The 21,883-nt window shown below is 37.3% G+C and overlaps 2 protein-coding genes across 2 annotated transcripts; both read right to left on the reverse strand.

Annotated features, from left to right (window-relative positions):
• Positions 1-11,600: 11,600 nt before the first annotated feature.
• Positions 11,601-12,566, reverse strand: Or52n2b (olfactory receptor family 52 subfamily N member 2B). The gene has a single exon (NM_001001029.1). The coding sequence runs from the start codon at positions 12,564-12,566 to the stop codon at positions 11,601-11,603; it is 966 nt and encodes a 321-aa protein (NP_001001029.1).
• A 6,844-nt stretch (positions 12,567-19,410) lies between these two features.
• Positions 19,411-20,367, reverse strand: Or52n2e (olfactory receptor family 52 subfamily N member 2E). Its single transcript, NM_001000178.1, has one exon. It carries the CDS (start codon positions 20,365-20,367, stop codon positions 19,411-19,413), a length of 957 nt encoding a protein of 318 aa, NP_001000178.1.
• Between the last annotated feature and the right edge of the window lie 1,516 nt (positions 20,368-21,883).

Consider the following 21,883-nt stretch of genomic DNA (forward strand, 5'->3'; position numbering starts at 1 on the left):
TCTCCCCCCATTACTTCCCTACTCCCAACAATCATGTTCACTATGGGGTTCAGTCTTGGCAGAACCAAAGGCTTCCCCTTCCACTGGTGCTCTTACTAGGCTATACATAGCTACCTATGAGGTTGGAGCCCAGGGTCAGTCCATGTATGGTCTTTGGGTAGTGGCTTAGTCCCTGGAAGCTCTGGTTGGTTGACATTGTTGTTCATATGGGGTCTCGAGCCCCTTCAAGCTCTTCCAGTTCTTACTCTGATTCCTTCAATGGGGATCCCATTCTCAGTTCAGTGGTTTGCTGCTGGCATTCACCTCTGTATTTGCTGTATTCTGGCTGTGTCTCTCAGGAGAGATCTACATCTGGTTCCTGTCAGCCTGCACTTCTTTGCTTCATCACTCTTATCTAGTTGGGTGGCTGTATAAGGATGGGCCACATGTGGGGCAGGTTCTGAATGGGTGTTCCTTCTGTCTCTGTTTTAAAATTTGCCTCCCTATTCCCTGCCAAGGGTTTTCTTGTTCCCCTTTTAAAGAAGGAGTGAAGCATTCGCATTTTGGTCATCCCTCTTGAGATTCATGTGTTCTGTGCATCTAAGGCAATTCAAGCATTTGGGCTAATAGTCACTTATCAATGGGTGCATACCATGTGTGTTTTCTGTGATTGGGTTACCTCACTCAGGATGATATTTTCCAGTACCATCCATTTGCCTATGAATTTCATAAAGTCATTGTTTTTGATAGCTGAGTAATATTCCATTGTGTAGATGTACCAAATTTTCTCTATCCATTCCTCTGTTGAAGGGCATCTGGGTTCTTTACAGATTCTGGCTATTATAAATAAGGCTACTATGCACATAGTGGAGCATGTGTCTTTGTTATATGTTGGGGCATCTTTTTGGTATATGCCCAAGAGAGGTATAGCTGGGTCCTCAGGTAGTTCAATGTCCAAATTTCTGAGGACCCTCTAGACTGATTTCCAGAATGGTTGTACCAGTCTGTAATCCTACCAACAATGGAGGAATGTTCCTCTTTCTCTACCTCCTTTCCAACATTTGCTGTCACATGAGTTTTTTATCTTAGCCATTCTCACTGGTGTGAGGTGAAATCTCAGGGTTGTTTTGATTTGCATTTCCCTTATGACTAAAGATGTTGAACATTTCTTTAGGTGTTTCTCAGCCATTCGGCATTCCACAGCTGTGAATTCTTTGTGTAGCTCTGAACTCCATTTTTTAATAGAGTTATTTGTCTCACTGCGGTCTAACTTCTTGAGTACTTTGTATATTTTGGATATAAGCCCTTTATCAGTTATAGGATTAGTAAAGATCTTTTCCCAATATGTTGGTTGTCATTTTGTCCTAATCTTTGCCTTACACTGTCCTTTGCCTTACAGAAGCTTGGCAGTTTTATGAGATCCCATTTGTCGATTATTGATCTTAGAGCATAAGCCATTGGTGTTTTGCTCAGGAAATTTTCTCCAGTGCCCATGTGTTCAAGATGCTTCCCCACTTTCTCTCCTATTAGTTTGAGTGTATCTGGTTTGATGTGGAAGTCCTTGATCCACTTGGACTTAAGCTTTGTACAGGGTGATAAGCATGGATCGATCTGCATTCTTCTACATCCTGACCTCCAGTTGACCCAGCACCATTTGCTGAAAATGCTATCTTTTTTCCATCTGATAGTTTTGGCTCCTTTGTCAAAAATAAAGTGACCATAGGTGTGTGGGTTTATTTCTAGGTCTTCAGTTCTATTCCACTGGTCTATCTGTCTGTCTCTGTACCAATACCATGCAGTTTTTATCACTATTGCTCTGTAATACTGCTTGAGTTCAGGGATAATGATTCCCCCAGAAGTCCTTTTAATGTTGAGTATAGTTTTAGCTATTCTGGTTTTTCAGTTATTCCAGATGAATTTGCAAATTGTTCTGTCTAACTCTTTGAATAATTGGATTGGTATTTTGATTGGGATTGCATTGAATCTGTAGATTGCTTTTGGTAAAATGGCCATTTTTACTATATTAATTCTGCCAATCCATGAGCATGGGACATCTTTCCATCTTCTGAGGTCTTCTTCAATTTCTTTCTTCAATGGCTTGAAGTTCTTATTGTACAGATCTTTTGCTTGCTTGGTTAAAGTTACACCGAGGTATTTTATAATATTTGGGACTATTATGAAGGGTGTCGTTTCCCTAATTTCTTTCTCGGCTTGTTTCTCTTTTGCGTAGAGGAAGCCTACTAATTTAATTGAGTTAGTATTATACCCAGCTACTTTGCTGAAGTTGTTTATCAGCTTTAGTAGTTCTCTGGTGGAACTTTTGGGATCACTTAAATATAATATCATATCATCTGCAAATAGTGATATTTTGACTTCTTTTCAAATCTGTATCCCTTTGATCTCCTTTTGTTGTTTGATTACTCTGGCTAGAACTTCAAGAACTATATTGAATAAGTAAGGAGAGAGTAGGCAGCCTTGTCTAGTCCCTGATTTTAGTAGGATTGCTTCAAGTTTCTCTCCATTTAGTTTAATGTTAGCTACTGGTTTGCTGTATTTGGCTTTTACTATGTTTAGGTATGGGCCTTGAATTCCTATTCTTTCCAGGACTTTTATCATGAAGGGGTGTTGAATTTTGTCAAATGATTTCTCAGCATCTACTGAAATGACCATGTGGTTCTGTTCTTTCAGTTTGTTTATATAATGGATCACGTTGATGGTTTTCCATATATTAAACCATCCCTGCATGCTGGGTTGAAGCCTACTTGATCATGGTGGATGATTGTTTTGATGTGCTCTTGGATTCGGTTTGCCAGAATTTTATTGAGTATTTTTTTTTCCATTTTTTTAATTTTATTTTATTTTATTTTATTTTATTTTTTATTAACTTGAGTATTTCTTATATACATTTCAAGTGTTATTCCCTTTCCCGGTTTCCGGGCAAACATCCCCCCCCTCCTCTTCCTTATGGGTGGTCCCCTCCCAACCCTCCCCCCATTGCCGCCCTCCCCCCATAGACTAGTTCACTGGGGGTTCAGTCTTAGCAGGACCCAGGGCTTCCCCTTCCACTGGTGCTCTTACTAGGATATTCATTGCTACCTATGGGGTCAGAGTCCAGGGTCAGTCCATGTATAGTCTTTAGGTAGTGGCTTAGTCCCTGGAAGCTCTGGTTGCTTGGCATTGTTGTACTTTTGGGGTCTTGAGCCCCTTCAAGCTCTTCCAGTTATTTTTGCGTCGATATTCATTAGGAAAATTGGTCTGAAGTTCTCTTTCTTTGTTGGGTCTTTGTGTGGTTTAGGTATAAGAGTAATTGTGGCTTCATAGAAGGAATTTGGTAGTGCTCCATCTGTTTCAATTTTGTGGAATAGTTTGGATAGTATTGGTATGAGGTCTTCTATGAAGGTCTGATAGAATTCTGCACTAAACCCATCTGGACATGGGCTCTTTTTGGTTGGGAGACCTTTAATGACTGCTTCCATTTTGTTAGGAGTGATGGGATTGTTTAAATGGTTTATCTGTTCCTGATTTAGCTTTGGTACCTGGTATCTGTCTAGGAAATTATCCATTTCCTGCAGATTTTCAATTTTTGTTGAATATAGGCTTTTGTAGTAGGATCTGGTTATTTTTTGAATTTCCTCTGATTCTATAGTTATGTCTCCCTTTTCATTTCTGACTTTATTAATTTGGACACACTCTCTGTGTCCTCTCGTTAGTCTGGCTAAAGGTTGATCTATCTTGTTGATTTTCTCAATGAACCAACTTTTGGTTCTGTTGATTCTTTCTATGGTCCTTTTTGTTTCTACTTGGTTGATTTCAGCTCTGTGTTTGATTATTTCCTGCCTTCTACTCCTCCTGGGTGTATTTTCTTCTTTTTGTTCTGGAGCTTTTAGGTGTACCATCAAGCTGGTGACATATGCTCTCTCCTGTTTCTTTCTGCAAGCACTCAGAGCTATGAGTTTTCCTCTTAGCACAGCTTTCATTTTGTCCCATAATTTGGGTATGTTGTACCTTCATTTTCATTAAATTCTAAGAAGTCTTTAATTTCTTACTTTATTTCTTCCTTGACCAGGTTATCATTGAGTAGAGCATTGTTCAACTTCCATGTATATGTGGGCGTTCTTCCCTTATTGTTATTGAAGACAAGCGTCAGCCTATGGTGGTCTGATAGGACGCATGGGATTATTTCTATCTTTCTGTATCTGTTGAGGCCTGTTTTATGACCAGTTACATGGTCAATTTTGGAGAAAGTACCATGAGATGGTGAGACGAATGTATATCCTTTTGCTTTAGGATAGAATGTTCTATATATATCTGTTAAGTCCATTTCATTCATGACTTCTCTTAGTCTGTCTATGTCTCTGTTTAATTTCTGTTTCAATGACCTGTCCATTGATGAGACTGTGGTGTTGAAATCTCCTACTATTATTGTGTGAGGTGCAATGTGTGTTTTAAGCTTTAGTAAGGTTTCTTTTATGTATGTAGGTACCCTTGTATTTGGAGCATAGATATTTAGGATTGAGAGTTCATCTTGGTGGATTTTTCCTTTGATAAATATGAAGTGTCCTTCTTTATCTTTTTTGATGACTTTAGTTGAAAATCGATTTATTCGATATTAGAATGGCTACTCCAGCTTCCTTCTTCTGACTATTTGCTTGCAAAGTTGTTTTCCAGCTTTTCACTCTGAGGTAGTATCTCTTTGTCTCTGCGGTGTGTTTCCTGTAGGTAGCAGAATGTAGGGTCCCCATTGCGTATCCAGTTTGTTAATATGTCTTTTTATTGGGGAGTTGAGACCATTGATGTTAAGAGACATTAAGGAATAGTGATTATTGCTTCCTGTTATATTCATATTTGGATGTCAGTTTATGTGTGTACTTTTCTTCTCTTTGTTTTGTTGCCAAGACAATTAGTTTGTTGCTTTTTCTAGGGTGTAGCTTGCCTCCTTGTGTTGGGCTTTACCATTTATTATCCTTTGTACTGTTGGATTTGTAGAAAGATAATGTGTAAATTGGGTTTTGTCATGGAATAGCTTGTTTTCTCCATCTATGTTAATTGAGAGTTTTGCAGGATACAGTAATCTGGGCTGGCATTAGTGTTCTCTTAGGGCCTGTATGACATCTGTTCAGGATCTTCTGGCTTAAATAGTCTCTGGTGAGAAGTCTGGTGTGATTCTGATAGGTCTGCCTTTATATGTTACTTGACCTTTTTCCCTTACTGCTTTTAATATTCTTTCTTTATTTTGTGCATTTGGTGTTTTGACTATTGTGTAATGGGAGGAGTTTCTTTTCTGGTCCAATCTATTTGGAGTTCTGTAGGCTTCTTCTATGTTTATGGGCATCTCTTTGTTTAGGTTAGGGAAGTTTTCTTCTCTAATTTTGTTGAAGATATTTACTGGTCCTTTGAGCTGGGAGTCTTCACTCTCCTCTATACCTATTATCCTTAGGTTTGATCTTTTCATTGAGTCCTGGATTTCCTGTATGTTTTGGACCAGTAGCTTTTTCTGTTTTACATTTTCTTTGATAGTTGTGTCGATTTTTATGGAATCTTCTGCTCCTGAGATTCTCTCTTCTATGTCTTGTATTCTTTTGGTGATGTTTTTATCTGCGGCCCCTTGTCTCTTCCTTTGGTTTTCTATATCCAGGGTTGTTTCCCTGTGTTCTTTCTTTATTGCTTCTACTTCCATTTTTAATTCCTTCAACTGTTTGATTGTGTTTTCCTGGAAATCTTTCATGGATTTTTGTGATTCCTCTCTTTAGGCTTCTACTTGTTTATTTGTGTTTTTCTAAGGTAGTTCTTCATGTCTTTCTTGAAGTCCTCCAGCATCATGATCAAATATTATTTTAAATCTAGATCTTGATTTTCTGGTATATTTGGATATTCAGTGTTTGTTTTGGTTGGAGAATTGGGCTCCGATGATGCCATGTGGTCTTGGTTTCTGTTGCTTGGGTTCCTGCGCTTGCCTCTTGCCATCAGATTGTCTCTGGTGTTACCTTGTTCTGCTATTTCTGACAGTGGCTAGACCATCCTATAGGCCTGTGTGTCAGGAGTGCTGTAGAACTGTTTTCCTGTTTTCTTTCAGCCAGTTATGAGAACAGAGTGTTCTGCTTTTGGGCGTGTAGTCTTTCCTGTATACTGGTCTTCAGCTGTTCCTGTGGGTCTGTGTCCTGAGTTGACCAGGCAGGTCACTTGGAGCAGAAAAGTTGGTCTTACCTGTGGTCCTGAGGCTCAAGTTGCTCGTGGGGAACTGCTTTTGAGCTCTCAGTGAGGGCAGCAACCAGGGGGCCTGCGTTGCTTTTTCTGGGAGCCCCCATGCACCTTGACTGTAGTTCTTGATTAAGGGGTTTCACTTTGAAAAATTTCCCCTTCCATATTAAAATGCCAATTAATATTGTCATTGTTCTGGTCTTGTTTATGCACCCGTTTCATGAAGTTTCATAGCAGATTTCCTGGTATCTGGATTTTACAATTTCTTCCTCTTTCTCCACAAAAAAGGAATTGTGATGTAAGTGTATGTTTTGAAGCTTGCCCCGTCACAATCTGTTACTTTCTGCACTGTGTCTAGTTGTTTCTCCCTTTTATTATTCATTTATTTTGTGAAAATTTGTATATGATGACATGATTATTCCCAATCCCCCACTCCCACCCCTACCCCAAATACCCACTTATTAACTTTGTGTCTTATATTTTTAAACAGTAAGTTCTTTTAGTCCTGCCTTTATGGCATGGATAGAACATTCAGTCTTGTTGCTTTGCTGTGAATCAAGTAAAGCCTTTTAGCTCTTAAATATTTGTTTGGTGGAGCACAGTCAAATTATAGGAGATGGGCCAAAGCTGTACATGATGTGATCAGTATATAAGGTTATTTCAGATAGAAATATCTCTTCAGAAACAACTGTGGTGATTTGATTATGCTTGCCCCTGGAAGTGGCACTATGAGAACCTGTATCCTTGTTGGAATAGGTATAGCCTTTTTGGAGTAGGTATAGCCTTGTTGGAGGAAGTCTGTCACTGGTAGGTCTGTGCTTTAAGACCCTCCTCCTAGGTGTCAGTCTTTTCCTAGCAGCCTTCAAATAAAGATGTAGAACCCTCAGCTCATTTTGTACTATGCATGCCTGGACACTTCCATTCTCCCACCTTGATGATAATTGACTGAACCTCTGAATCCATAATCCAGTCCCAATTAAATGTATTTATAAGAATTACCTTGGTCATGGTGTCTGTTCACAATAGTAAAACCCTAACTATGATGACTACATTCATGAGAACACTTTCAAAGTGTTGACTAGGGTTTAAAAAATAGCATTGTTGTAAAAAAAAAAAACCAAAAAAAAAAAAAAACCAAACAAAACCTTGGCATCCATATCCCAAAGTTATTGAACTTTCTCAAATAATTTTTTCAAAACTTCAAATTAGTTTTTCAAAACACACAAATCAACTGATTCTCTTTTTAAAAGATGCATTTGTTTTAGAATTGGTAAATGGGGCATCATGATACTGAAAAGCTTCTGTAAGAATATAGTCAATAGGACAAATCCGCAAACTACAGAATGGGTAAAAAAAAACTTCATTAATCCCACATCTGATAGAGGGCTAATATCCAAAACATGTAAAGAACGCCAGAGGCTAACCTCTAAAAGCCAAACAACCCAATCAAAAAATGGGGTATAGAACTAAATAAAGAATTCACAACAAGAATCTCAAATGGCTGAGAAGCACTTAAAGAAATGTTCAAAGTCTTTAGTAATCAGGGAAATGCAAATCAAAATGACCCAGAGATTCTACATCACATGAATCAGAAGAGCTAAGATCAAAAACTCGGGTGACTGATCATGCTAGGGAGGATGTAGAGAAAAAGGAACACTCCTCCATTGCTGATAAGATTGTAAACTGGTACATCCACTCTGTAAATCCAGAGGTTCCTCAGAAAATTGGAAATAAATCTACTTGAAGAGCCAGCTATATCACTCTTGGGCAAAAGATGCCCCACCTTACAACAGGGGCATATGCTCCACTCTGTTCATAGTGGCCTTATTTGTGATAACCAGAAGCTGTAAACAACCCAAATGTCCCACAATGGAAGAATAGATTGAGAAAATGTGGTTCTTTTACACAATGAAATACTATTCAGCTATTAAGAATGAGGACATCCTGAGTTTTTCAAGCAAATGGATGGAATTAGAAAATATTATCCTGAGTGGGGTAATAGACCCAAAAGGATATGCATAGTATGTACTCACTATAAGTGGATATTAATCAAAAAGTACAGAATGCCTAGGATACAATCCACAGAACTTAGGAAGGATAACAAGCAGAAGGGCCCAAGTGAAGATGCTTCAAACTCATTTGGGAGGGAGAAGAAAACAATCATAGGAGGCAAAGGGAGGGAGAGAAGGAGGGAGAGAGGGAGGGATGAAGAGAGGGAGGGAAGGAGGGAGGGAGGGGATCGGGTGAGCAAGGGGGAAGGGAAAGGGGAACATGATCAGGTATTGAGGGGAGGTGCACAGAAAAGAAGCCTGAAGGGTCAGAAGAATGAGTAGAAATATACATCCTTGGATAGTGGGATATGGGAGGACTCTCTAGAAAGTACCAGAGACCTGGGAGGTGAGAGACTCTCAGGACATAAAGGAAGGGACGTTAGATGAAATGCCCAACAGTGGGGAGAGAAAACCCCTAGAGTCCACCTCCAATAGAAAGGCATCAAGTATGGGGTTGCCATCCCATAGTCAAAAACTCTGACCCAGAATTGTTTCTGTCTAAAAGAACTGCAGGAACAAAAATAAAGAGGAAACTGAGGGAAAGGCGGTCTAGTTATTGTCCCTCAAACCTTCTCCTGACTCTCCCACAAGACTCCCCAATCTCCATGTAATGTTTTGCTGTAGCTATCTACATCTATTTCATTTGCTTCTGGATGGAGCTTCTCAGAGGACAGTTATGCTTGGCTTCTGTCTCCAAGCGTAACAGAATACAATAGTGTCAGGGATTGGTTCTTGCCCATTGGATGGGTCTCGATTTGAACCAATAATTGGTTGACCATTCCCTTCTTCCCTGCTTTTTCTTTGTCCCAGTGTTTGGACAATCTAGACAAAATGGATGATTTTCTTGACAGGTCCCACTTACTGAGGTAAAATCAAGATCATTCCTATAAAATAAACATTCCTGTAACCCCTAAGGAAGTAGAAACAGTCACTAAAAATACAAAGTAAATCTGAGTTCTGCTCATTGCTAGCAGTGCGATATTCACTAACTTATTAATATTTTAGGACTCCAGGTTGCCTAACTAAACATGTATTATTTAATGTACCATCTTCATACTTTCACAACAAATGAGCGTACAGTATTTATGGTTAGTGGCTATTGTGGTTGATGTAGTTGCTAAATCTTTTTGGTTAAAACTTCAAAAGAAAAAAGTACAGAAGAAGACATAAATCCCCATTTCACACATGAGTTCCTTGACTTTTAAAAACCTGAGTTAGGATGCTGTACAAGTAAGTAGAGAAGAGAAAAGAAAGCTGAGGAGGACATGTGAAAAGGAGCTAGGGCTTAAGAGTTATCAATGAGCAGCAGTTGTCTAAAGATCAACTGTGAGATGCCAGTTAATAAAGGAGAGAAACACTCCATATATGGTGACATCTGGTCATTACCCACACCTGTGGTGTCTTGAATGAAAATAACCCCACTGACTCATAAGGAGTGGCATTATTGGAGGTGTGGCCTTGTTAGAGAAGTTGTAATCTTATAGAGGAAGTTTGTCACTAGGGTGTAGGCTGTCTGGTTTTAGAATCTCAAGCCAAGGCCAGTGTTATTCTCTTCTTCTGCCTTCCAATCTGGATGTAGAACTCTCACATACTAAGGACCATGTTTGCCTTCATGCACTGTACTTCCTGCTGGGATGATAATGGACTAACCCTCTGAACTGTAAACCAGCCCCAATTAAATGTTTTTCTCTATAAGACTTGCTGTGATTATGGTCTATCTTCACAACAATAAAACTTAAGACAACATTCAAGACTCTTTCTTATTCAGCATCTGACTACAAATCTGGCCATACCTTCTGTTGTTCCTCCATTCCACAAGTGAATGGGAAATCCTGATGCTTACTATTTAGCCATTATCTTAGTATAGAGATTATTTTTCCAGTTAATTCCCATCTGCTGCTTCTTGAACATCGGCATACACACATGATTTGCCTCATACTTTTCTTTCACACTAAAGCCTTCATTCACCTCTGCAGTTAGTAAATTATAGTCTGTACTATTGCAATGATCTCTCCATAACAATTAGCAGGATTTTGGTGTTAAAGTGATCATTCTTATGCCTTTTCTATTCTCTACTAAATTAGGAATTAGCTATACTTTGTGAAACCCTCTATTTTCTGTCTGTGTCTAACATTGAATCAGTCACATAGACCACACTCAGAAACACTTTGTAGCCAATATTGATAACATACTTGAGGTCAGTGTATGAAAGATTCTACGTAGAAAAACTAATCATCTATTCTTTGGAATGGAATATATTAATTCATAATGGAATGATATCTTTTTAGACTGTTGCACACAGAATGTTGCAGCATTGAAATTACCCGCTCATACAATAAGTAGCACAGTTTCCTGGATTTGCTAGTGTTTATCAGAAGTATGCATCAGAGAGCATAAGAATGCATAGTTAGCCAATTTCTCTTTGTAATAAGAAGTATTTGCATAGCAGAAAAACATGGGCAGTGAGTTGTGAGAAAGTAAGTAACTGGTTAAAGTAGAAACTCTAGAAATTAAAGGGCAGAGGAAGATTTTAAACTTTGGGACCAAAATTGTCAGAATATTTCTCTTGTTCCTACTAGTGATTGATTCCTCCATATTGTATGCATTAAAAACTCACATCTTTGTTTCTTTTGTTTAATGTATGCTTTCTCTTGTGTTTCCAAGACCAACATTTACATTTTATACTCTCAGACCCAAGGCTACAGAGTTGGTTTCTCAAAAAGAATTAATGAACAAAAAAAAACACAAACAAACTTACAAATTTGCTAATAACTTTTTTGCCTGCTTAGCCTATAACATAGCAAAATATAATTCATACAGATTCTTGAGTGGCAACACAGAAAAAGAACTCCTAGACATTTTTATGTGAAATATAGCTACATTTAATAAATAAAATTAGCAACTCAAGTAGAATATTTCCAGTATATCAAAAATATAAGTTGGAAAATATTTATGACACTTAACATAGTTGTTATCATAGAAATATTAGCTTGCCAATAATGGACAGGATATGTGACCGAATCATACTATGATATCCTCCTCCAAACACAATGCAACCACGAGACTATAAATACTAAGAAAAATAAGCTCTCCAATGCATAAATACATTATCTGTCAAGCGATGGTTTCAGTAATATTTTTTCTCAATAAAAAATGTCATATCTTAAAATTGCAAATACTAGAGAAAATTTACAAACATGACTGATTTAAAATCATCTTTTCCACGTTTGTTATGAATTTCCTCTACACTGTTTTCTATTTATTTCAGTCTACTGAAATGGATAAAGCTAGATGAATTGACACCATTCACCTGAATATTTTATGAAATTATTTACTATTTTTCATATTTCGAGAAATTCACTTGTGTTTTAATCATTTTATATCAGCAATGCCGCTCTTGTCTCCACTAAAATATTTGATCACACTCTCCCGAATCTGCTTGGTCTTGACTCCATAAACAATTGGGTTCATGGTAGCAGGCAGTAGCAGGTAGAGGTTAGCCACTATGATGTGAATGTGGTGTGGAATTGTGTGTCCTCCAAAACGATGAGTGAAGAAGTTAAAAAAGGCAGGCACATAAGTGATCACAATAGCACAGATGTGAGATGTGCAGGTGCTGAAGGCCTTGTGACGAGCATCAGCAGAGGACAGGTTCATTACTGCTCTCAATATCATTGTGTATGACACAGTGATACAGAATATGTCAAATGCACAAACCACAAGAGCAACCAACAGACCATAGACTGCATTAACTTTGACGTTGCCACAGGATATCTTAGCCACAGACATGTGGTCACAGTAGGCATGGGGGATGAGGTTTCCTCGGCAATAGGGCAGGCGCTTGGTGAGGAAGGTAAAAGGGAGGATGAATGACACACTCCTCAAGAAAGTAGCAAGACTAGCTTTGGCAATCACAGGATTGGTCAGGATGGTCCCATAGCGCAAAGGGTAGCAGATGGCCACATAGCGATCCAGGGCCATGAGCATTAGCATGCCAGACTCTGTTGCTGTGAAGGTATGCACAAAGAACATCTGGGCCAGGCAAGCTTTAAATCCAATCTTCTTGAGGTTGAACCAGAATATACACAGCATATTGGGTACAGTAGTGGTACATAAAGTTATGTCAGTGAAGGAGAGCAGGGTTAGAAAATAATACATGGGCCGGTGCAGAGCCTCCTCATGGACAATGAGGTAGATAAGCCCACAGTTCCCCACCACAGCAATCATGTACATGAAGCAGAATGGCAGTGAGATCCAGACATGTGCATCTTCCAGCCCGGGAATACCGTTCAAGATAAAGAATTCTGGGGTCAGGCTGGAGCTGTTGGCTCCAGACATATTGGCTGGTGAGATGAAAGCATTTTACATTCTTTAACAGTATCAGTATCTTCGGAAAGAATATAAATCAAAGGTAAGTAGAGGGTTAGGGAAGTACTTGAGGAAAGTATCACTAAGGAGTTGACTTCTATAGATGTCAGAAACATTCCATTGGAGAATTCTTTTTTATGGAAAACTGCTTTAGATGTCTCTGCTTCTGCTAAAACAGCCAGAGGGCAGTAAGCCTTAATACTAAAAGGAAGATGCTAGGATATATGGAGAAGAATGAGCTGCAGGGTTTCCACTGGTGACTTATAAATAAAAACTGGTAAACTATCACAGAAACTATCACTGTATTTCAAGAGTTCTAGTAGAACGAAACAACATTCAGTAAATAACAGACAGTTGTTCCTTCCGCTTCATCAGTACATCCATCAGTTTTTCCTTATAGCTCATTGTATTCCTGTGTGATACCCAAAGACATGCACAACCACTATCTGCCAAGGACCCACAGTGGACACACTAAGTAGGTAACCTTGATGCTCCTTCCTATTCTTTATCCAGATCTCTCCATACTTGACTTTAATCCCGCTGCAGTTGGCCTACCTGATGCCCTACACCCAACCTATCTCAAGCCCCTTGACACACTGTCTCTTTTTTCAGATCTCCAGAGCCCCCTTAGTTCTTTCTCACTGCCCCTCTCAGCTTTTCCTTATAGCTCATCTCCATTTCTTTGTGGTTCTCCACAAGTTCACAGATCAGCTCTCTACTAGGGGCTCCACACCTGCAACATTAGCTGGGTACCAGAAGTACTATCTCCCAGGAACCCCACAGTCACCAGACTTTGCTGACACTTAGGGACACCACTACTCCCACACTTAACTTGGACCCAAAGTGGGCTACAACAACTGAAGAACAGAGCACCTACTCAACAAAGACAAATCCAGATTGTTATACCAAGATCTTCAAACATCATTACTCTAAACGTCTATATCCCAGTGCAGAAACAAGAATATGAACAATCAAGATAATATGATTCCCTCCAGAATTCAGAAACCCTAGTGTGATGGATCTTGAGAAAGAAAAAAATCACTGAAGCATAATAACTAGGACTTCAAAATAGCAACACAAAAATGGTGTGAAGGATGTGAATAAATGTTTTAATGAAGATAATGAAAACACAAGCAATTGACTGAAATGATGAAAAATTTAAGACATGAAAGTAGAAAAAAATAGAATCACTAAAGAAAACCCAAAGAGCTGGAAATTAAAACCTCAGGATGTCAAACCTTGGAGGGAACTTCAACATATCCAAAAACACAAAAGAGAGAACATCAGGTCTTGATGACAAGGTAGAAGGGATGAATAGTTCAGTCAAAGGAAATGCATATATAGACCTTTCTTTTCAAGTTTCAGTGAGCTGTAAGGATCTTCTACACTTTACACTATGTTTATAGTAATATAGTATATATGAATGAAGAGAAAGCAAATTGTTAAATGTCCCTCTCCAAAAATACAATAATGGCCTACCTTTAGTCAATGCTTGGTATAAGAATCTGGGAACTGAGAGTGTAGATTAAATCTTGTCTCTTAAATTGATTATCTAACCAACTTGAGAAAATCACAAAGCTTACCTTGGGCAATTATAATAGTCAAAGGGTAATAATAGTATGGCTTCTTTTGTGGATCTGGACTATATCTGAATGTGGAGATCCCAGAAAATCAGACCAAATTACACACACACACACACACACACACACACACGAATGAATCTGAGGTATTTATGCAGTGCTTGCCTGTGTGTCATTAGAACACTTGACCACAGCCTTGGTTCTGGACACATAATATGTACACTTTGCACTGTGTAAGCTATTACTCCATGGAATAGTAACAGTGTCTGAGATACCTTGACTTAGATTCAAGGATATTGTTTGTTATAAATTGTACTTTAATGTTCACACAAGGACCTTTGACTTACATAGAAAAATAATGGTTTGTTACAAAAAAAAGAATTTTTCATGTTTTCCTGCATGTATCAAATTAGTATCTTTTTGTATTGCATTATATTATAATGCTTGAATTTAAATATTATTATTTAGATTATTGACTTGAGCTTTATTAGGAAAATCATTATGATTTAGGCTGAATTTCTAAAAACACCATAAGTAATACATTTCTGTTTTGTGCCTCATTGTTACATTAAGTAACTTTCTCAGTCTTCTTGGCAATTATAAAACTAAATATCCAAGAACTCTGAAAATTACCCATGATTCTCTGTGTCCTACAGTATGGAATATTCAACCAGGCTTTAAAAATAAATAAGCACATATACCTCATTAATATGAATTTTCTTTTGCCCCAAATAAAATGATATGTATAAATTAATAGGAAATGTTCTTAAAGTACTGCTTATATCATAGACCAATTAGATCAGCTAGGTGAGAAGAATTCGTCGAAACCAGGAATATAGTCACTAATGCAAATTATATATTACAATAATCAACAACATATTAAAAGAAAAGTTTTATCTTTTCACACTTTTCTTGACTTCAACATTTCTTAAAGCATTCGAGTTTCTCAGAACACATTAGTCAACCAAGTAGATAAATTATTCCAGTGAGTACATTGTATAGATATATCATTCTCACTGTATCATTGTATAAGAAAGGGAATGTAGGCACAGGGTAACTCAAAACTGCCTTAGCTCACAAAAGCAAAGTATTGGCAAATTGTGAGTTTCCTGTTGAAAGGTCATCAGTCTCTGTCACTGTGGTGACATAGTCCCTAATTGTAAGAAACAGCCAATGACCTCATGAGATAGGAAGAATTGGATATTCAGGTGCAAGAGAAAAATATCTTATTTTTCATAGTTTCTTAGGAAAGAGAGACAGAGAAAATGTGAGAAGTTAGAGCTGGTCCTTCACTGAAGGAGCCCTCTACACAGAGGCTCTCTGCAAGATTTCCTGGTTTTCTTGTCTGCACCAATTTACACAGTTGCTATTGGCTCTTGCTGCATGGGAGAATGCATTGAAGAACTTTCATAGAATGTCTTCTTCTCCAAATCCTCCCAACACATCCTACTTTCTGGTCTTCTACTTTTGAGTAAATTTGCATTTTCCTGCCAAGATCATTCCACTAGAATCACTTTTCCAGTTTTAGTTAAGGAAAAATATTTTCCTCCTACAGGGACCTTAAACTGCCTGAACCTTGCCATCTGCATGGAATTAGGGGAACATTAAAATTTATTTCATATTTTAGGTAGGTCATATTTTATTTTTTTCCCCAAAGGGATAGCCATGTATTATTGTCCTCATCGGCAATCATACCCGAATCACTACATTTATTTTTATTTTCAACAGTAATAGTTTTTGGAAGTCATCCCAACTCACCTTAGAGTAAATGAAAACCAGACTCGTGTGCATGACTGAGCATCAGGAATTCTGTGACAGTCAAGTTCTACATGTGGCCAGCATGGTTGGAGTTTTTGAGGAATACATAACCTTGACTTTGTGACTGATTGGCTCTTTTCAGTTTGCTCTCTGAGAGGTAGATCCTCTGGGAATCACGCTAATTTTCACACTTACTAGATCTTAAAAACTGGGGAAACCAAAGAGGAACAGTATCATCATTTTTTAAATGGACTTTAGGGACAGCATACACAAGATCTGTACAGGTTCAAACCAAATCAAATCCCAGCACCAAAGAGAGGAAGGAACACTAACTCCTATTCTATGCCAGGTTGCTACTGGCAACTGATACCTACTCTGAAAGGCAAGATTCATTTTGTCCAACTGAATGTTAATAGGAATGTCAACCACCACAAGGGCAGACAAGCGCTTTGTCCAGTAGTAGAAGGCAAACATAAAACAGACAACATGTTTTGGTTGTTTTGTTGTTGTTATTGTTGCAGTTTGGGTATTTTTTATTTGGGTTTTGTTTGTTTTTATCTTTGATTATGTTATTTGGGAAGGGGGTGTTTTGGAGGGTGTGGGATGAGTCTCTGGGAGGAAAAAATGACTAAAATATATTATATAAAAAATTAAATAAAATTAAGAAAAATAATATTAAAGTTATGTGTTCTTCTATGTATAACTCTGATAGTCCTAAACTTATTTTTCATTTTATTTACCTTTTCAAAAGTTGATCTTACTACACTTTTATCACCTCCTATACACATATGCATATGTTCACACATTAGTACACACATATACATGTACTCCAACTTTATAAAGTTTTTGCAAAAGTAAGACAGAGAAGATGAGACACAAATTCATGTATATTGTAAAAAGTTACACATAAGTGTGTTCTATATAGATTTTATATATTCTGAATTTACAATAATTTAATGAATACATAAGCTCATTCATTTCCACATAAACACATATATTTGCTATCTAGGGGGACTTAACAATCAGTGTCACACACCCTTCCAGATGTTTTCTTTTAAACATTTTCATGTGCAGAGATTGATGCTAAATAGGTTTGAAAATAAATTCAAATTTTGTCGACATTTCAGATAGTTAATATGTAAGCCATTGTCTAATTTGAAAAAAATATAGATTGATATTTGTAGACATACAGAATTTTATTAATTCTGAGAAATCAAACATTTGGAATAAAAGTCTGAGTTTTTCGTTAAATAATAAGGAATGAATCATTAGTGCATATATCAAACACTCCAACCAACACATAAAATCAAATATTTTGTGGAATTTTTATGGAATATTTTCACAACAATGAAGTAAATAGAAAAATTATAACATTAGACATTAATATAATTAAAATTTTTCTGATAGTTGATACAAGCAATATAGATAATAATTTAGTAACTTCCATATGGTATTTCTTCACAAAATAATTAGTATACATAAATAGTATATGTGCCAATGCACAGAAATGAAGTAGAAACATAATCTGTGAAAGAATTGAATATATTAAATTGTGTAAGAATTATGCTAACTCTTCATTAATTTTGAATGCACTACTGATAATGAGATTGACTCAATTGAAAATTGAAATCTTATAATTTCCTTTTCTTTTTAATTTAAATTTGTTTATTTACATCTCAAAGGCTGCCTCTAGGTCCCACCTTCACCAAGTCCCCTCTCTCCATCCTCCCTCTCCTTCTTCTCTAAAGGGTATAGCATTGAATCTAGGTCTCAGAATCTCAACTAAGCATATTAGAATAGAATAAGATGAAGTCCAATTGCAGATAAAATGCACATTACTCCATACTTTGTCCATGTGTAAACTTCACAGTTTTAGAATTTGGATGCACCATTTTGCTTATCTTAACTTTACCATCTGAGATATGAAACAGGGATCCTATTTTATATTAACACATATTCATAAAGGTATATTTCTGCATCTAGACTTCAAATGTGTATGTTTTATCCTCTAAAACCTTTCTAATTATGAGACTACTGCCTCTCTATGTTCACAGAGATGTAAAATACAATAAAGACTATGATTATGTACCTTATAATAAAAATAAATTATAATTTAATTTTGTGTAAAAAAAAAGAAAGAAATCAAGCATTTTAACCTTCAGACTGACAAGATCCTAAACCAATAAAACATTCTAATACTTTTTGACAAAAAAATGTCCTTCTTCCAGATTGCATCTATTTTTTAACCATTTCTACTTTTTTGCATATCTTTTATTTATGTTTCCCTCACCAGTGTGTCTATTCTCAGTGCCCTATGATATGGTATTATTTGACATTCAGCTCTGTGTTCCTCAAATTAAATTCAGTTTATACCTAGTAATATTAGTCAAACATATTTATGTCTCAAGAATGAATGAATGGGTGAAATAATATCAAATATCAAAGAAACCTGATGATATAACCTCCTTAATCAACAACACAATTACATTTCATGAAACCAGTTTTCATGGAGCTTAAAAACTGAATATGGAGAGAAGAACAGAACTCTACAGACATTTAAAATAGAGTACTTATAAAGCTAACAAATATTAGAATGGAAATACTCCACAAAATATCAAAATATAGCCTGTCATTCATATATATAGCTGCACTGAAACCATGTTTTCTACATCAGCAACACACTTCACCTAAGAGTTTGTCTCTGCCACAGCATGACAAATACAGAGGCGAATGCTCGCACCCAACCGTTGAACTGAGAATGGGGTCCCCGTTGGAAGAGTTAGAGAAAGGATTGAAGGAGCTAAAGGGACATGCAACCCTACAAGAACAACCAACAATACCAACCAAGAGGAGCTCCCAGGAACTAAATCACCATCCAAAGAGTACACATAGACAGACCCATGGCTCTAGCTCATATGTAGCAGAGGGTGGCCTTGTTGGGCACCAATGGGATGAGAAGCCGTTGGTCCTGCCAAGGATTGAACCCCAGTGTAGGGGAATGTCAGGGTGGGGAGAAAGGAAAGGGCAGGTGCTTGGGTGCGGGAACACCTTCATGAAAGAATGGGGATGGGATGTGGGGGTTATAGACAGGAAACCAGGAGGGAGATGGCATTTGGAATGTAAATTTTAAAAAATCCAATAAAAAAAGAAAGAAAGAATTTGTCTTTAACAGAGATGACTAAACATGGAGCAAAGATTAACACTTAGCCTATATCAGTAAATTCATTCCTTTTCTATTTATATAGAATTTTGTAGTCACAAAATGACTTATACAGAATGAATGCCTTGCACATCAAGTTCTACATTCTATTCTTTGGCAGAACTTTCCTTATAAAGAATAGTTCATAATTTTAATAGTGAAGACCAGAACATTTATAAGTTAGATGACAGAATTCTATTTTACTCATCTTTTGTAACATTTTTCTCCACTATTTTCCCCATCAAGGCAATGTAATTGGTCATAACATGCATTTGTTTTAGGTATTGCTTATTTTGTCTCCAAGTAAAAACTTGATTACACTTTCCCGAATCTGCTTGGTCTTGACTCCATAAACAATTGGGTTCATGGTAGGGGGCAAGAGCAGGTAGAGGTTGGCCACTATGATGTGGATGTGGTGGGGAATAGTGTTTCCTCCAAAACGATGAGTAAAGAAAGTGAAAAAGGCAGGCACATAAGTGATCACAATAGCACAGATATGAGATGTGCAGGTGCTGAAGGCCTTGTGACGAGCATCAGCAGAGGACAGACTCACCACTGCCCTCAGTATCATAGTGTAAGACACAGAGATACAGCAAATGTCAAACACACCAATCAACAGAGCAACCATGAGGCCATATATTGCGTTGACCTTGGCATTGCCACAGGATACCTTAGCCACAGACATGTGATCACAGTAAGTGTGGGGGATAAGGGTGCCTCTGCAATAGGGCAAGCGCTTGGTGAGGAGAGTGAATGGAAAGATGAGCATGACACTCCTCATGAATGTAGCAAGCCCAGCCTTGGCAATCACAGGGTTGGTGAGGATGGAGGTATATCGAAGAGGATAGCAGATGGCTACATAGCGGTCCAGGGCCATCAGCATGAGCACACCAGACTCCATTCCAGTCAACATGTGGACAAAGAACATCTGGACAAGGCAGGAATTAAATCCGATCTTCTTAAAGTTGAACCAGAATATGCACAGCATATTGGGCACAGTGGTAGTACACCAGGTAACATCAGTGAAGGAGAGTAAGGCCAGGAAGTAGTACATGGGTCTGTGCAGAGCCTCCTCATGGCCAATGAGGTAGATAAGCCCACAGTTCCCCACCACAGCAATCATGTACATGAAGCAGAATGGCAGAGAGATCCAGACATGTGCATCTTCCAGCCCAGGAACACCATTGAGGATAAAGAATTCTGGGATCAGGCTGGAGCTGTTGGATCCAGACATAATGGCAGGCAAGATGAGAGTATTTTATACTCAATAATAATGTCAGTAACCTAGGAAAGGATATAAACAAAAGGTAATAGAGGACTTACAATGTAAAAATTACCATTAAAGCTTTTAAAGAAATCATTAAAAAGTTTTGCAGAATTATTTATAACTTCATAGTCTATTGCCGTTTTCCACTTGGCATGATATATGAAGCTGTCAGTTGACTAAGTAATTTATGGTTCACCTTTCACTCTTTACCATGATATAAGTGTACCAAGCTCAGACTGTTGGCAAGATTATAGAAAAGGATTCTTTTATACCATGTGCTATGACTATGATTAATAAGTATTCCTAGGATATAAGCACCCTATTATTATATACACTATTACGAACAGAAAATCTAATTTATATGGCTTCCAACCAGTTCACAATTTTTCCTGTGTTTTAGATAGATAAGTATACAAAAACATATCTTTAAATCTGGAACAAAATCCTGTAAAATTAAATCAGATTTCCTGAAACTCACTAAAAGGTGACTAAACTAGTAGCCACTGTATTTTCGGTAAAGTAATTTGTCTCTCATTGAGTACCTTCAATGTCTCAATCCTAACATAGCTAAAGGGTTCTGAAGCTGCCTCATCAAAAGGGCCAGGATATTTGTAGAGATCTGAACTGTTGGGTCTGCATTCTTCCTGCAACTTAAAACTAATCAACAATTGCAGAAATCCACACTGTCTCTCAATGCATCGTGAGTGCTAAAAATCTACCCATAATGACCATTGCATCACAGACAGACAAGTCAAATGTAGCTCTTTCTTTGCCTCCCTCAGTACCAGAAATTTTGTCTCAAATTTCCCATGTCAGATTTCTGGGCTTCACAATGATCTATTTTTATTTTTAGCACATTCATGGCACTAAAATATATACCAAAGAAGAAAAATCTAGGCTGTCAAAAATCTATTTAAACAATATAAGAGCTTCTTTTTATAACATATTTACAATAGACATGTAGGGACCCTGACTATGAAATAAAGCTTTTCTTGCCATACAAAGTAGGGGGACAGACTTGAATTTGAAGAATTCAATGACTCATAAAGAGAAGAAATCTCCAGCTCTACAACTATAGATGTATTCATACAGCAAAATGAGATTATACTCATTACCTGTAATTTAGCAATTGATGTATATTAGCCCACTAATTGTAAAATATATATAAAAAAGCAAATACTATTAATTGCTTTGATAGTTCGAATGCCTTAGGCATTCCTGACAACATTCTAATCTGGGGAAATATATTAATTATTCAATTAGGCAAAATCCCATATTAATATTTTAGAAAATGCTGATTCCTCTATTCAAATCTATATAGCACAGGTACATTCTATATCTTCATTGTGTAAATGAGAAAACACAAATGCAGGGTGACAAAATTTAAAATGGCAAAGCAAGAATCACATGAAAGTTTGAATTTTCTTCTAATTCAATGTTTGTGTCTGTGACCATGAGTGACAAAACCAATGCTGATGGGAAG

The sequence above is a fragment of the Rattus norvegicus genome, chromosome 1 (genome assembly GCF_021556685.1).
Source record: "Rattus norvegicus strain SHRSP/BbbUtx chromosome 1, alternate assembly SHRSP_T2T, whole genome shotgun sequence".
In the NCBI taxonomy this organism is placed as follows: domain Eukaryota; kingdom Metazoa; phylum Chordata; class Mammalia; order Rodentia; family Muridae; genus Rattus; species Rattus norvegicus.

What these genes read in the sequence shown, in the direction of transcription:
- Or52n2b (NM_001001029.1), bottom strand. Translation starts at nt 12,566, where the DNA reads ATGTCTGGAGCCAACAGCTCCAGCCTGACCCCAGAATTCTTTATCTTG.
- Or52n2e (NM_001000178.1), bottom strand. Translation starts at nt 20,367, where the DNA reads ATGTCTGGATCCAACAGCTCCAGCCTGATCCCAGAATTCTTTATCCTC.